The following is a 17747-nucleotide window of genomic DNA, read 5'->3' as shown; positions in this document are numbered from 1 at the left end:
TATTTATTTATTTATTTATTTATTTATTTATTTGTTTATTTATTTATTTATTTATTTATTTATTTATTTATTTATTTATTTATTTATTTATTTATGATGAACATGACAGTTATTGAATGAGAATTTTTTATGGAGCCATAATACTTTATAGCCATTAACCAAATTACATGTGAAACACCGAGCAGATTACAGAGGAATATTCTTTCTAAATAATTTTTTCAAAGCCACCTTAAATTTTCAATTTTAAAGACAACATATCAATATATGTTTGGTCATGGCTTTGAGAGTTTAGAAGCACAATAATTAATGACTTCAGAATGTGACAAGCTTGCCAAGAAATAAAGTGTGTTTGATTGCAAAATACATTATTCGAAAAATGTATAACTCATGCAGATATTACGGTATAGGGCAGAGCCAGTCATATCTTAATCTAATGTTGACACTGACATGCAGTATGCAATTCTTACATTTTTAAACATTGCATTTCATTGTAAGCTAGGCAATTAAGAGGGTTTTTTAAGCAAAATATTATGTTCAGCCATAACCTGGCTCTGATGTGACGCATTCCATTTCCTGGACATATTTTCCTGTCAGTGACTATTAGTTTCATGTTAAATAGCAGTGAAAGGAGAAGTCAAAATGAATGAGCATTGCAAAACATGTACTTTGCCTCCTGACTACACCAGAAAATAATGTTATACAGGCAAATTCTGCAGGTCAGCTATTCACTGTACTGTTGTTTGGCCTGAAATATAATAATAGATCTAGCTGCACGGTTTTTCTGATGGTTTATACATTCTGGGCTGTAACAAAAAATTAATTACACGGTACTACACAATTATGCAGAAGTGTATCTAGACTAATTAGAACAAAAATAACCTGAGTCAGTACCACTCATAAGTTTAAATATTCTATTAATAATACCAATTGTTACTGTGGCTTGACATTTTGCAATTATTAGCTCCTCTGTCAGCGACACGGCGCTTATCTAATAGATTGATGTGTGTTGTTGTCCTGAGTGTCTGTGGTATGTCAAATTTTTATGTTCAAAGAAGCTTCTTCAAAATGCCAATTTCTTTAATAGGTCCCGAGGGATGACCTCAATCAGATTTGTTCAAATTGTGATGAAATATGCAAATTTGTATTTTCAGGCAATTTTTGTCATTTTTGGTCAAAAATTCTTTTTAAATCTTCAAAACTGCTGGTCAGACAGTTTGATATTTGGGATATAGGCCCCTGGGGATAACTTGTGTCAGATTTATTCAGATTATCCAAATATATGCAAAATTTGTATTTTCAAGGTAATTTTTGGTATATTTGGTCAGTTTTTATTACCAAAACCACATGTCTGATAGCTTTGATATTTGGTGAACATGTTGATAGGGATGATCACAATGTGATATATTCAAATAAAATCTGCATTTTTGTATTTTTGGGGCAATTTTTACCATTTTTGGTCAATTTTTTTCTTTAAAACCACTTGTGTGATAGCTTTGATATATGGCTTTGATTTTGTATGCAGGTTCCAAGGATGATCTAAATATGATGTATTGAAATTATGATGAAAATCTTCAATTTTGTAATTTTTGGGCACTTTTGCCATTTTTGGTCAAAAATTTATTTCTCAAAAACTACTTGTATGATAGCTTTGATATTTGGTAGACATGTTACTAGGGATGATTTTAATGTGATATGTTCAAATAATGATGAAATCTTTAATTCTGTATTTTTGCAATAATTTTGCCATTTTGGTCAGGCCTTCCCGAAGTCAGCTATCAAAGATAATATGTCACTTTTATTTGTAATTTGTACAATTTCTTTGCACATCTGCCATTTGTTTGGTGTCCATCATCATCAGTAAGTCATAGTTTCTTCAGCAAATGCAGAACTACAATGTTCTACATGGTAGCCAGTGACAAGAAGAATATATTTTAAAAAAGCAAATAGCAATATTATTTGTCTGCCAGCAACCAATGTGAAGTTTGTGGGCTACACTGCATATCATACTTTACAACAAACATTAGTTATATTCGGGCAAGTTATATTCGAATGCAGAAGGATTGATTCACAAGATTTTGTAGAGTAAATTTTACAAATTTCAAACAAATGTTAACATCGTGATAGCAGTAGCTGTAGAAAGCATTATGGGGCTGCTGCCGCCTTGGTCGTAGTGTACTCTTTTAATGTACACAATTCTAGGGTTACTACATGTAATACATGTTTATATTCAATTCCATTAGTAATTGAAACCAGTAAATTGTTTTCTGCAATTAGTTGAAATGTACCGATATGATTAAAGACAGTTATTATTTCAGTATTTCTAGTAGATTCAAGGATAAGTGGTTCCTTTGATTCTTCCAAAATTTTATTCCTGAATCATGCCTTCATTCACTTTATAGCTGGTACATTATAAAGTTGAAATGGAGTAAGGTGACATCATTAGAGACACAATGACCAACAGGATTGCTGCATTGCATTTTGATAGTCACAAAGACCTTGAAAGGACCAGATTTATAGGTGTATGTCAAATTTAATGCCCATTCAATTTAGTGCAAGGTCACTATGCGCCTTGAAAGTCAAAGACTGAAACTTTTGCTCACACCTTGCTCAGTGAAACTTCAAACCATTCTTTTACGAAATTAAGAATAATTAGGGGTCACCCGATCAAAGTTAACACTTATAGAGAAACAAATTACTTGCCACCATCCTTGCGTTAACTCCATGGGGAAAATAACATTTTCGATTTTCAAAAAACTAAGACAGTGAAAATTTTTCTTACCCCAAGAGAACAAACTGTAACAATTTGAGAGTCAGAATATCTGCCCAGAGACGCATTCTAACATAATGTATATCCTACTTTGTCATATCTATTACCCGTGACAAAAACATTCTCTCAAAGAAACTGCTGGCTGATGTAAACACAGTTATTTGTTACTATCTAGGCCATGATACAGTTGCTTCATAAGTAGCAGATTAGGGAAGTCGACACTGTTATATGGGTTTGAACTGCTGGCTTTCTGTGAGGTATAAGCAATAATGTCACTTCGAAGCGACTTTTTTCGTAGACACACTACACTACCTCTTCAGAAACAACTACTTTCAGCTGGACTTCATGATGAGCAAAGAGTACAATAACAGGTTGTTATCTTGAACAGTTTAGACGTGCAGTGCATAAAAACATGAACACGTTTTCTTTTATGTCTGTCATTTCAGAAGAAAATGTAGCACATGAACAGGAATACATTTTTGAATTCTGACAACATATGAAAAACATTTCAAGATCATTATGAACTCTATTTACTGCTATTTATAAGATATACGTGCAATATGAAGTAATCAACTTTGGGAAGGTAGTGAGAGTTACATTCTGAAATGATACAATGATATAAATTACACTAAGAAAGGGGCACATAGAATACAGTTTGTACCAGTGTACCTGGTCTAGTTTGAGCTAGCAAACAACACTGTTTTGTTTGGTGCTAATTGATGCACAGCTTGATAATGAAGACAGTCCAGGATTTTAGCAGCCAGTGTAAGGAATTGTATACTTGAAGATAACCTAGGGGAGTGTATGAGAGACATTACTGTTCTTTATTTCAATATCATCTGTCAGATGTTTGTTCATAGACTTATGAATTATGGACAGAGGCCAAATGTAATGTACAAGGCATTACAAAACATGATTGTAAACTGGAATATAATACATCTCATTCTATAAGAGGTAACATATCAAATGATACCATTTATCATAAAGTGTCTTAAAATTTTATGATACATACATGTTCTGGTACATCTCACCATCATGACTTATTGACCTGACATAATTGTAGTCTTGTCATAAAATTTGAAGAAAAAGAAGAGGAAATGTAAAAATGATGCCAGTAGTGGTTTTCAGCATGATTATTGTTTCATTTTGAACAAAAACAATAGTTTACTGTTAATTATAATCCTTGTGACTAATGTACAGTACATGTGCATGTGGAAAGAATCGTTTGCTGTGTAATTCTTAAACATGGATCCATGACTTACTGAATGTGTGGAGACATGTTTTAACAGCCCGTTATGATATGACTGAGGAAGCATGGATACAATACAGTTACACTAGCCTATAACTATAATTTCCTCTGACAAAAGTTGCCCCTTCATCAAGAAAAAAAAAAGTGAATGAGAGAGAGAGAGAGATAAAGATCTGGTCGTAAAACCAAGAAGTGGTGTCACGTGGAAAGTCTGAGCACATCCTGTTGTTGTAATCAATGTCTGGACATTATACTGTATACTCTGTATACTGTCGTTCCATAACAAAAATATTCAGAGATAGAAATTTACTTGAAATCTTGGAAGAATATTGCTGTCAGGCTTTTTTCAATCCAAAATAATTAATTTCCCAAGAAGTTAAAGTGTTCATTCATCATGAAACTCAATGCATTCCGCTTCAGTTTCTTAAATGACATATCGATATTGATATCATAATATTTGACATTTATAGTGGTATCTGTATTTCTGTTACCTCATCAATAGATATTATACCCTGTATCTGATAAGCTTGATATTTTGCTGTTTGATGCTATTTTTGGCGAGGATTGTCAAAACTGATGAGCGGACTATAAATTTTGCAATGTTCAATACCCTTCCTTATATCAGATTCTTCAAAAGGAAATTGATAAGATTGTCTGTGACCTTTTACATTCATGATTTTGTTGAATAGCATGCTCTGATAGCTATCACAATTTTGTTTGATGAGTAGGATTTTCTTTATTATATTGTTCTGTATTGATTGATATATCAAGATATGTGGTGTCTCTGTCTCCTTGCTCAATAATAAATGACATTGGGGCATTCTTTATACATCTGCAGCTCAGTCATGCCTGACTTCAGTATCAGCTCCTTCAAATCTTGGTGATGGAAACATGCAACCTTACAAACTATATCATATGTTTTCTTCTTTGTGTACATTCCTTGTCACCGTACTTGGCGCTGTCAGTTATCTTAGATTTATCCACCATATCTGTAATTGGAGAAATCTGTTTACAAACTTTAAAATTAAATGTTACATGTGTTTTTGTGTTCAATTTTTGTGATTATAAAATTTGTTCAGCAGAGCTGCACATTTGATTAATTCCTTGGCAGATGTGAAATTTCTGTAATGAAATCCAGCCGTCAATAATTAGTCTAATACTAAAGAGTGTACATTTTCCATCAAGCTGCAAATAGGTTGGGATAACCTGAATGAATTTCTGTATCAAACTTTTTTCAAGATAAAAATGTACTGAATTGGAGAAGATATGGAGACTTTAAGTGCTCATCTTAAAAACATCTTTCTGCTACAAATGTTGCAGAGAACCTAGCAGACTGCAGTGATTTTGTGTCCTCAAGCTTAGTCCTTGCAATTGTCTTGTTTTGTATTAAGGTGTAAAAATGTTACCAGTCTTATTGTCGTTGTACAACTGTAGTAAGTCTAAGAGATCAAAAAAAAAGAAAAGAATGGAGGTGCAATTTAATTTTTCACTGGTATACTGCTCAAATATCAGAATATTGTGTTTGTCAGTATGAAACAGATCAGAAATACCACATTTAAATATCAGTTTATTCCCATCATTTCACAACACCAAGGCGTGCTAAACTGTTTTTTAAACTTCATAAAACTGTAGGCAGTATAAAATGTGCTTTAAAGTAGTCACTCTAATATTCTAACTGTACATGCATGCACATTGTGCTACCCTGGGTACCTAATTAATGAGTAATTATACAGTATCCAGTACACAACTTTCCAAGAATCTGAGCTAAGTACATTTTAAGACTCATTCTGTGCCGACAGCATTTTGACAATTGGCATTCAGGTTGAGTCAAATGATATGTGATACATAATCACCAATTCTATAAAAAAGAACGGGACGTAGACGTTTGCTAATTTGGGAGCAGTGCATTCAGCCATATTTTACATCTCTTTGAAAGGGAATTATCTCCAAGGAGTAGGAGGAGGATGTATTCAGGACTTTGAAAGATGATAGATGAAATAAGAAAAGAAAGTATAATGAGAGTGGGAGGGAAGGTAATCTTACAGAAAGGTCAGAGTGTCAAATTGATGTGTATGGCGAAGCCATCGTTACATCAAGGCTCCCCCATGTGAAGCTGTGATCCCACTTCTCATTTAATGTACAAAAGACTTACAAGTATTGGTGCCCGGTGCACAGCAGTAGATCATCTCTTATGTTTGTACAGTAAATTATATTTTCATGTCCAACAGAGTTGTGTCAACGCATATATCAAACAAAGCAACCAAAGTGCCTTCCTAGGAAGAAATATTAACATCATTGAAAAAAAATACCTTAAAGATGATAAAGTCCAGACTTCAATGTGATCAATTGGGTAAATTCGCAATCAAAAATGGTTGTCAGATCTGAATTTTAATCAATAAAAATTTAATTCAAGGCAACACTCACACAGTGTCTTGGTATACAGATAGTTCTCATCAGTGGAAATGGAAAAAGTTTCATGTCTTGAATAGTTGAAAATCTCGTGCTTGATGATCTCACAAGCAGGAGTCAAGATTTGCAGTGATAAAGATTTTCAGAGATTCCTACAGGGATGCAGTCACATCCTAAATTTACAGGGATTGGCAAGCAGTCTGCTATACAGCATGTTATTCACATTTTTTTGTTCTTACCAAAGAGATCTGCCATTAAGTAAAAAAGAATTAGACAGTATTCTGCTTTGATTGTCAAAGTAATACTCAAAACATTTTTGATGATCAAAGGCCTAGTTTCAGAAGTTTGACATTCCCAATTTTCTGCAGTTAAACAACTTTCATCAAAATGATAAACATATTGGATTAAATTGTGTCATATCAATTTACAGCAAAAGAAGTTTACATGATGGTAAATTTTTGGTCATTTTATAATGAAACTGCCACAGTGGATGAATAACTTGGTTTATTTTCTTCCACAATTTAAATTGTTTCATTAGGATTTGTGATGTTGTAAAGAAAAGATGTTCTTTTATTTGGAAATTGCGTATTTGGATTTATGGGTTGCTGAAAAGAATAATAATGAAAAATTGTTCCATTTGACTCGTTTCTTGCAAATAAGAAACTATTCATTTTGTTTTAATATCGTAATATAAATAAGATTTATTTAACTTTGGGTCACAACCTTTACAGAACTTCATCGGCAAAGCCGAAAAAAACGAACTTCGCTGACACTTGAATGCACTACATTATCGATACTATATAAACAGTCAGCTTATGAGTCAGTCATTAGATAACTAAGCAGGCATGCAGCTATCATGTTCTGATACTTATCAAATGAAACAGAATTGAGATGCCTTAAATGCCATAAGGGCAGACTTAATTGTGGAATATTCATAAACTTTAGGTGTTAATTAGTCATATTGCATTTAGAGTTTGTTTATTATTTACTGTCTGGTGGTATGTTACAGAACGAGCAAGTCAACTACATGTTTCTCATGTCTGCTCAGGTACTGCACTGCTTTTGCAAATAATGAACTAGGCTGAGTTCAGTGAACACACTGACCTTGTTCCTGTTCAAGGTCGGTCAGACAGGGTTAAAAATAGATCCCCAAAATTTGAACATCCTTATATACAAACACTGTAATCTGGAAGTGGTTTCATTGTCACATCAAAGTTCAATGGCGCGTGTGAAAAGATTCAGATGTAAGGAAATATTTCACATTTTATCATATAAATCACGGCACGTTCATAATTTGTATATGTATAGAACTCGTCAAATCAAGGTTTATTTGCATAAGTGGCCTGCTGTAAACATGCTCAAATTTAATTGGACCAACGAAAGTATCATGATTTTTTAAAACCGGTTTAGAATCTTGTAAAATATTTGTACCTCTAGTAAGTCGTAATTGTACACGAACAAGTACTTGTACGTCAACAACTGATAGGAAAATAATAGAGCATGAAGTCAACTGCTTTCCAGTGTTCAGTACAACATGAGTAGTGTCATTAGGATATTAGCTTGCTATCACCAGTGCCATCCTTGAAAACACAATTGTGATACATTTTCAAATCATGTATATTTTAACTGTGCTATGGTTATCTATCATATTGCCCACATGAATCCAAGCTGCTGACGGCTTAGTGAAGCGACTGAGTAGGTCGTGTTGCCAAGGTGATCTCTTCTATCACCATATAAGCATACTGCTATCAGATGGATAGATTCACGCGGCAACCTGTGGCTTGTTTGAAAATTATAGCTGAACAGTACAGGGTTCAAAACTCAACCTGAATATTAAATATACATGCCTATAGGTTTATCTGATTCAACACAAGCTTAGTACATCCTCATTACTTTATACTGTACAATGTGTGCCTGCTTTCAGCCTGGTAGACTGACTACTTGAAAACGACCATTGGAGGTGATTTTACAAATCTTGACAAAGATCAAATCATTAACTGTGCCAATCATCAGATTTTGTAACTCTGAGGAATAATATAATGTTAACAGGCAAAAGGTGCAGACATTGCATGCAGTGCAACCGGTTGAATGATGCCCTGATGTCAAATTAGACATCAGTAGATACATTCCCAGTATTCTTGTGGACCACCATCGTCCCCATATCACATTGCGTTATCATTCAGTATAATTGCCAAGCAGTGAAAGCTCATCGCATCATAACCGGATCTCTACAACTTTGTGTTTCACCGTGGCATTCTCAGGCTTTTTTTTTTCCTGATGACCCACACTTGATAATCATCAAGTCTATCGCCCAGAAGTCAAAAGCCACTGTGTATTGTGGTGATTGTCTTCATGGTGCCAAAAGCTCCCGAACATCTGGCCTCGGGTCTTGAAAGTGAAACGATAGTCAGAGAAGGATTAGTGGCTGAGATGTAAATGTACGCTGCTGTATCCATGCCTTCCTAAGGATATAGATCAGTATTTGTGATTTACTTTAACACACCTTTCACAAAAAGTGGGAAACTGTAATCCTCTGATCCTGTCCACATGAGAACAGATGCCCACCACTGAAGCTTTTCTTTGATGATTGAATTTGCAATCTGTAAAACACGTTTTCTAGTGTTTCAATCTCACGGGGGGTAACACTTTGTGAAACACATTACCCCGCATTTCAAATCTCATGGGGTATTTCAAAGCTCATGGGGTAGCACTGAAACACGTTACTTTGTTTCCAATCTCACAGGGGGTAGGTAACACTTTGTGAAACACATTACCCTGCATTTCAAATCTCATGGGGTATTTCAAATCTCATGGGGTATTTCAAAGCTCATGGGGTTACACTGAAACATGTTACTTTGTTTCCAATGTCACAGGGGGTAACACTCTGTGAAACACATTACCCCGTGTTTCAAATCCCACAAAGGAGCCGGTATTCAGAAAATTCTCCCAAGATAATACCAACACGTTCACCCTTTGGGAAAGTTGCATACACAGTAGTTATAATAGTTTTACCTCTGAAGTATTGAATACCATTAAAAGAAGTATTTTTTATTTATCTAAATGCCATCCAATGCTTTATAAATCCAGACTACATTATTTTTCTCTTTCAATGTTACTGCCAAAAAATCAAAAGTTACAATTTCATGTAACCGAGTATATATATGTATATATACCTACGACTTCACATCACGTCTGGCAAATGCAGCTTATTGCTTACAATTTTATAGTGCATTAATGGGGCATTATAATTTGTGTCATGAACACTGCTTTGAGTTGTATTCCAATAATGCTATTAACAACTTTACTAGGAAAGTGACCAAGTCAGAATCAAAGAATCAGTGAACTGGACAACTAGATCAGACCACAGTCTCTCTGCGGTTGGATCATGATGCAACCAATACATGTCTGCTGTTCTCATTTTGTCTCAAGATATAGAACCATTATTGATGGCAAACCACCTGCTTTTATCGTAAAACTTACCTGTGCCGGAGATCATAATACAGTACATTCTACAATGATCACCTGAAGGATAATGACTTCCTGTTGCAGGCATCACTTCATGGTTGTTTGTGCTATTTTGTCACAGAATCACAGCTGACAGACATCAGTCAATTGAGTCACCATTTTGGTATTTTCAAATTCTGAATCCCGATTTTTGGTGTCTCTTTCAAATTCTGGAATGAAAAAAGCTTGTCACAGTCAGTGAGGGAAGACTTTGAAGAATGTCTAGATTTGATTCTTTTGTCAGCAGTCATGTAAAATGATGCTTCATTAAGTTCTCTTCCATTTAGAAAATGACAAAATGCAGCAGTAACCAGCTTTGGGGTTGTCTAAAAACCTACATTTTGCTACCTTCCATTTACAGATGAGAAGAGCAATTTGCAGGACTTTAACTTCATTTTACATAAAGTTTTAGCTGATGTTTTAACTTGCAATAACAGTCCTTTGAGGAAATTTCATATCACTTCAGTTCATCTGTGTGACAAAATATTTGCAATAGACCAGTGATTGTCAGAAGGAGCCAAGAATTAATGCAGCAAATTCTATTCATAAATATGAAAGCTATATTCCAAGGTTTTGATGTTAACCCTTTGAGTTCCAAAGTCAACTATTGTCTCCTGTATAAAATGAAACTGGCACAATTGTTTTCCGATTTTTTCCAAAATTTTGATCAAAAATTGTAGCCAATGAAAATTGATGTCCATCTAGTCCAAAATTGTCAAAAATTACAGAGAAATTCATAAAAGTTGGTAAAATTTTACACAAAATTTTGGTGGGAAAATTTACAGCATTCAAAGGGTTAATTCATTTTACAGTGTAGCTCCTGTCCAGTTCCTTGATTACAAAATGTCATCATGAAAACCATTAATTTTAAAGACAATCAAATATGCGGCTGAACAAAGGTTAAAGAGTTGCAATTCCTGGCAGTAAAATAAAATCAATATTTGTGTGTAGGTCTCTAATCAAATGTCATATCTTTATCAAATATCCAGGATCGATATCTTTGCATATTCCATTTATAAATGAGTAACATGTTTTTCATAAAGAACACAGATGTACATGTGTGGCAGCTTAAGGAAAGGTCAATGATTTCGTATGGTTGATATTTTAAATCATGACTTTTATAGCTTTTATGCCATGGTCTTTAACCCTTCACCACCATGGTTTGGCCCAAACCCTTTGTTATCAATGCTGAGCGTGGACCTAGTTACAGGGAATCGGGGGGTGAACAGGTTAAATATTATTTATCTCATAATTCATGGACATTATACTGTGGAAATTACTACTCTAAAAGCTGCAGATCTATTTAATCTGTCAGCAGCCTGCTGTGTACAGTTTTATTTCCACTGTCACTCACATTTAAGTTTACGGTATGTTGAATACTGCCTTTGCATATGTTTGATGTTTTCTACTCTGATTAATTTTTGCTGAGGTTGAAGTTTGTAGACATTATGTGCGTGGGCTGTATCATGCATGATGGTCAATATCAAAAGCATGTCCTTAAGATTTTCTAAAAATATCAATATATGGAGATTGCAATTGTCCATTGATTGGGGTATTCATATATGTCAATGTACATAATTAGCAGACAGTTTATCAATATTGTGTACTGATATTTTACAGTAGAACATGTCCTTTACATGCAACTGACAACAGTATAGCTGTAGGGGAGACAAGATTTCAGTGTGTATGAATAGATGGAAGGATGAATAGATAGTACTGTACAGGCATAGAATGTGATGAAGGTCGTTGTGTCCTACTATCTCTTTTCAATTCAAAATCTGGCAGAAAGTGACTCGAAAATTCAATGGGAAAGATCGTGATTTTTTTTTCAAAACATTAGAGATTTATGATTCATAAAATGTTTTGACAAAAGGATGCATTAGCAAACATATGGGTAATGCCATGCCCAGAGGTATTTTTAAAACTGAATTTCTACATGTAAATGATTTCTGCCGTCTGAAATTCTCATTTCTGTCTATAGAGGGCAGACATCAACTATTCAATGAACTACATTTTGTGACACACACTGTCGCACCAGAAAGTTGAAAAGGGGACACTGTTGCACATCCTATCAGTGGAAATGAATACAACTTACACCCTTTTTTTAATACAGTACATTTTGCTGATATTATTTTAAAAGATCATTAAGAGAAATCCCATCAGTAGTTAAGTCAAACTTATTTGTCAATGTGAAATCATCTTAATGTTAACTTAAAATCTGTTCTTTTTCCCCAATAGGACATGTACATATAACAGATTTTAACATAGCAGCCATATGTAAAGATGGTAGCTTACCAAATTCAATGTCAGGGACCAAACCATATATGGGTAAGTTTTATGCATAGATCTGCATATTTTAAAACCTTAGTCTATCATAAAACAGTTTAACAAGAAAGCAAGCGACTGAATTTTTTACACTTTGTAGGTACAATTTTAGTTGATGCAAGATGTGAATAAAAAAGCTAGTATTTGTATCCATGTATGTGAATTGCCATTGGAACAAACGCAATTATGAATACAGAAATCTTGTTGTGAAAATGATATATTTACCTGTTCCAGTAAGAAATGCTTATGTTCTGAACAATTGATAACAAAGCATATGATGCAAGATCTTATTTCAAAAGTGTACATAATATTTGATTTCTGAACAGAAAACAGTAGACATTATGTCAGGTGTTTGCAAAGAAATTCATGAATCATGCTCAGTACATAGCGCCCTCTGGTGTTAGTCGTGATAAGGTATTTTACAGTTATCTATAGAGTTTGCGGTTTGAATTCTGTCGGTGTTGTTACTTCAACGATTCTCTCATCAGTATTATTGCTTTCTGTCTTTGATTTGATGTAGCACCTGAAGTATTTGCATGTGCAATTGAGGAAAATTCAGGCTACTCATTTCCCGTTGATTGGTGGTCAACCGGTGTCTGTGCCTATGAAATGATACGAGGCAAGGTTAGTTAAGTGTGGAGGCTTCCTTGAAGTTTTGCACTCTCCGTTTGTTACAAGTAAGACAAATATTCCGAGGTACATTGGGAAAGCATACTCATGGTATAATGTGAATATTTATATTGTGAAGCTGAGACATGCATTTCAAAAATAATAAACCTACAAGTCTAGTGGAAGAAGTCAACTTTACAGCATTTTAGTACCATAAAGATATCAGTTATTCAAGTTTTAAGTTTCTTTTTGTTGTTATAAGTCTGTCTGTCTACACAAATTTTCTTCACTTTAATAGCATCAAACAAATATATACCTTTGTGCCTTTCACTTGTGCTGTTTTGTACCGAAACTGAGAGTTAGAATCTAGCTTTCTTAACAACAAATTAAGCAACAGATCTTACTTTCATAGCAACAAATTAAGCAACAGATTTTGCTTTCATAGCACCATTAGGGCCATATTCACACCCTCGGTGAAATGTTATTCCTAATTCCTTGGTTTTCCCTTTTTATCACAGAGGCCATATGACATCCACTCAAACACATCAATAAGTGATGTACAGCATCTCTTTGCAGTGACCAATGTCTATTACCCATCTTCATGGGATAATGGGCTTGTCAGTTTACTTCGGAGGGTGAGTTAAGCAGACAATTTCTCCACTAAGAACCAATCTTGTCGCTTGCATCAATTTGTAAGATCACACCCTGAAAAGTGGATACCTGTGTATGACAAAGGAGATTTCACAGCTTTGCGACATTCAATGGATGGAAATCTCTGCAAAGTGTCAGTGGTGTGTTATCAGGGGACTTCCATGCTTCATGGTCATTCACACTTGTACAGCAGTAACTGTGAATTGCAATGGACACGTTTCACTGTTAAGAGCGCCGAACGAGTTTTGTAAACCAATCGCCACGCAGGCATATTAGTTGCATGTTACTGTCGTGAGCCAAACTCTCCCCATAATCCTGAAGTCCATCTTTCAACAGTTAATTGAACTTTTGTTGATAAACTTTGGCTGGTTGAATTTTGCGTTAAAACCATCAACTGATATGCATACTGCTGTGACTTTCAAGACAGTAAATGATAAACAACTATTTATTGTGGTGATTCTCTTCAATAAATCTCACTCATTTTCTGCAGCTTCTCACAATCCATCCAGATGAAAGAATATCAACACTTGAAGAATTGAAGATTCACCCATTTGTATCATCGTTAGATTTCAATGCTATTTTAGGAATGCAAATTAAACCAACATTTGTCCCGGCAGTGAGTAATTTTTTTTTATCCAGATTCTAATGTGTCTCAACCATCAAATATGATAATTTTAAAAAAAATCTTTAATCCATTTTGCCAGAGCCTCAAGTTCATGCTGATAAGGTATCAAATACATGTTTGTTTTTTTCTGTACAGTAATAAAATACACGCATTTTAATATTTGACACTTTTCTAGGAAGAGTGGAGAGATTTTTTGCCATTCCAACTGATTAATATGCAGGCATGTACAGAAAGATATAGCCATTTGAAAGACCATCTGTGAAAAGCACACTTTGTTGATACAGGTTGTTGGATAGCATTGTGAAAATACAGACCTTGGATACGACTGACAACCTGAACTCTTTGAGAACTGTAATTTTTCCCACCAAAACTTTAGTGCAACTTTTTACCAATTTTTAGGAATTTTTTGTAATTATTTTGATAATTTTTGACCAAATGGACATCACATTTCATTTGCTGCAGTTCTTTATAAAAAATTTTGGCAAAATTCTAAAAAAATATGACTTGGGTAAATTCTATGAGGGTGACAAAAATTGACTTTGGCGCTCAAAGGGTTAACTCATCTGACTTTGAGAATCAACTTTTCAAATAGGCATTTGATAATTACCTCCTGTGATTGCATCTGTGTTGAGTCATTGAGACAGTACCAAGGGAGTTCAGTGCCTGAAATGACAAGGATAAAATTGCTGCTGATTGTCATGTGTGTGTATTGTTTGAACAATAGTATAATTGACTTTGTTCATCTCAATGCCAACAACAATCTTCCATTACAGAAAGATCATTTAAATTGTGATCCAACATTTGAATTGGAGGAAATGATCATAGAGGCCAAACCACTCCACAAGAAGAAGAAGCGGCTGGCAAAACAAGGTTCAAAGAATAGCAAAGATAACAAAATTGTTGTGAGTATATATTAAGATAATCCTTCCCTCTTGAGAATTTTGCTAAAGCGCCCTCACCATCAAAATAATGATAAACGTTCAATGCCATTCTCGTTTATTATCATTATTATAGACTTTATTTCGGACTCATTGTCCATATAACAGCGAAAGAAAATCTGATGATTAATATACACTGTTACTATTTTTGGTACCGAGCTAATTCTAGTGCCAGTGAAATGTAAACTTTATGTTGTGACTTTGAATTGAAATCCATGGTGGTTTTGAAATCAGGAAGGTTCTTGCATTTGATTTGTTCAAAAAGGAATGAAACAAATATTTCATCCATCGTTTTTGAAAACCTCTTCAGTCTTTAAAGGCGGAGACTCCCTTTAAAAGGACGCCAAGTTATGGCGGCGTTAATTGTGTAAGTGGACACCAAACAGGCAACACGCTCCAGAAAATGCAACTTTTTAGTTTTCCCCGGCCGCAAAAACACAGACAGACTGTCAAGCGGTCAGCGCGAAGTTGCTGCCGATCGAACTCTGTGGTTATATTCAAAGTCTAACGCGACTGGAAGACAATTTTTTAGGAAATTCAAGCGTTTGTGGTGGGGAATGTCGCCCGTTGGCAATTTGAACCAACTGTCAATCAATAGCTTGCATAAACCCTGTTTGCAGGATTAGCAAAATGTGACAAAAGGTTGAGATCAGTTTGTGTAATCAATGTTATAGAAATCAAACATCGTACTGGCCAAGTGTTTAACTGGGAGGAGAATTCCACTAATGCGAGAACCTGGGATTGAAAAGTGCGGCTTTAAGTACTTCTAAAATATGTAAAGGGATGGTTGCACGCTGTTCCTGAATGTAGCAGTATAAAAAGAGACAAAGAATAAAAATACTTATTACAATAATCAGCATCGTAATACTAATTATTTTGTTCTGTTATTGTATTTTGCAGGATGCAAATGATCCCATGCAAGTTTGTCTTGAAAATATAAATGCTGATTTCAAAGTATATAACAGAGAAAGGTAAGATTATGGTAGGAACAGTTTGTAGTCTGTATTAAGGAGGAAGCTGAAAGTTTGACAAGACAAAGTTAGATCCTTTGTGTTTCAGCTAACTTTCTATGGGTGGAGTTCACCACTATTGATTGCTTTCAATACAGTCCTTTACATGGTTAGAGCGAAAAGCTACCAATATTAAGAGCAGTTGGAAAATGTTCTCCAGTTAACTTTGAAGAATCCAAAACTGAATAATTATGAAGCAAAAAGTAACATCTTTGTGATTGATAATGTTCAATTTGCAATCTGCATTCTGATTTCATTTCTCTGCAATTCTTGGTTTGTAAACTATTTACGCCCTCTACAGTTCAACCTGATAATGTGAGTGCTCTTTAAGGTGGAGCCGCATGTTGCCAACGCAGTTTTTTTCAAAGCAATATTTCTCATCAAAGATGACAAGGAAATCCCCTTATACGTTATACTTTCAAAAAGCAGAGACTTTTAAGTTTAGTATGGTAGCAGTAGTTTACTCGAAGGATGAAGTGGGCGTATATTTTGGTTAAAAACGTCGATTTTGGTATTAATGATAAAATGTAATATTTCATTTGAAACAAGAGTATATGTAGAAAAAAAATGACTATTTTATTTTTCATTATCTCTAAAATGGCAAGGCAAGGGTTGGAAGACTGACACTCGAAAAAGAGATTAAATTCATGATTAGCAAAATTAAAATGCCTCTTATTCAAAATGTATGAACTTTATTGCCAAACAAAACATTTATTTTGTTATATAACATTTAAAGAATATAATGTGAAAATTTCAGAAAATTTGACCCATCCAGAGTGAAGTTAAATCCTTTGGAAATTTTGAAATTGGGAGGAAAAAGAAATCACACAATCAGGTGATTTGCATACATTTGCATAAATTAACACTTCTTTATCACGCAACTTACGACTGTTTGACAAGCTAAAAGGTGAACCCAACCAATATTTTCATCTTGGGTTAACAAATTAATTAAAAATTGAATGAATATTTGCAAAATGTGATTTTTGAGCAAAATATGCTGTGTTGGGTACAGCGTCCCCTTGGTCCCCTTAACTTCCGATCTGTAGTTCAAGCTCCAATCGTGTAAAGCACTGGAGTATAGTGCAAAAATTTTTTGGTGAATTGTCAAAGTGCATTTTTATGTTTTTTATGGGCAGGATAAAGCATGAAAAAGAAAAGTCAGACAAAGAGAGTACAGAAAAAGAAGAAAAGAAGAGCAAAGCCAACAGAACTCGGAAATGAATCCACAGGAAAATCATTCGTCACCGGCAAATAATCCCACCAAACCAGAACAAATGGAAACAAATGAAGACTGAGAGACTATCAGTTTGACTTGAACACTGATGAGTTTTTACATTCATTGTTGGCAGTACCTGTTTTGATGGATGCTGTCAGTTTCATTTTTCCACCTCTACACCTGATATTGGAACCATACCTGCTCAATGTCTCAAAATCAGACAGAAATTCACACACAACAATTTCTGTCTTTTTTAACCCCCCAGCGTTTTAAGGTTTACTAATTTCAGTTCAAAAGTTCCAAGTTCAAGGGAACTCAAGTCACAAAACCTTGATACAAATATCGTACTGCATTGCCAAAATCCTATTGCAGAGATAAAGTGAAAAATCTCATGGCTGAGATTGTATTGCCTAGGTGGAGGACATGTACATTTTATACAGAATA

General features: G+C 34.5%; 1 protein-coding gene across 1 annotated transcript in view; it reads left to right on the top strand.

Moving 5' to 3' along the window:
• LOC139120636 (serine/threonine-protein kinase 32B-like) overlaps positions 1-17483 on the top strand; it is a 94770-nt gene extending 77287 nt beyond the window's left edge. The window contains exons 6-12 of the mRNA XM_070685152.1: positions 12168-12257; positions 12775-12878; positions 13382-13498; positions 14005-14130; positions 14913-15041; positions 15978-16048; positions 17224-17483. Coding sequence (XP_070541253.1) covers positions 12168-12257; positions 12775-12878; positions 13382-13498; positions 14005-14130; positions 14913-15041; positions 15978-16048; positions 17224-17308 — 722 coding nt within the window. The 3' untranslated portion in view covers positions 17309-17483. The remainder of the gene's footprint in view (positions 1-12167; positions 12258-12774; positions 12879-13381; positions 13499-14004; positions 14131-14912; positions 15042-15977; positions 16049-17223) is intronic.
• The last annotated feature ends 264 nt before the right edge of the window (positions 17484-17747 follow it).

Source organism: Ptychodera flava, chromosome 20 (genome assembly GCF_041260155.1).
Source record: "Ptychodera flava strain L36383 chromosome 20, AS_Pfla_20210202, whole genome shotgun sequence".
Classification (NCBI taxonomy): domain Eukaryota; kingdom Metazoa; phylum Hemichordata; class Enteropneusta; family Ptychoderidae; genus Ptychodera; species Ptychodera flava.
Note: the sequence above shows the minus strand (reverse complement) of the source record. Positions and strands in the feature narration are given on the sequence as shown.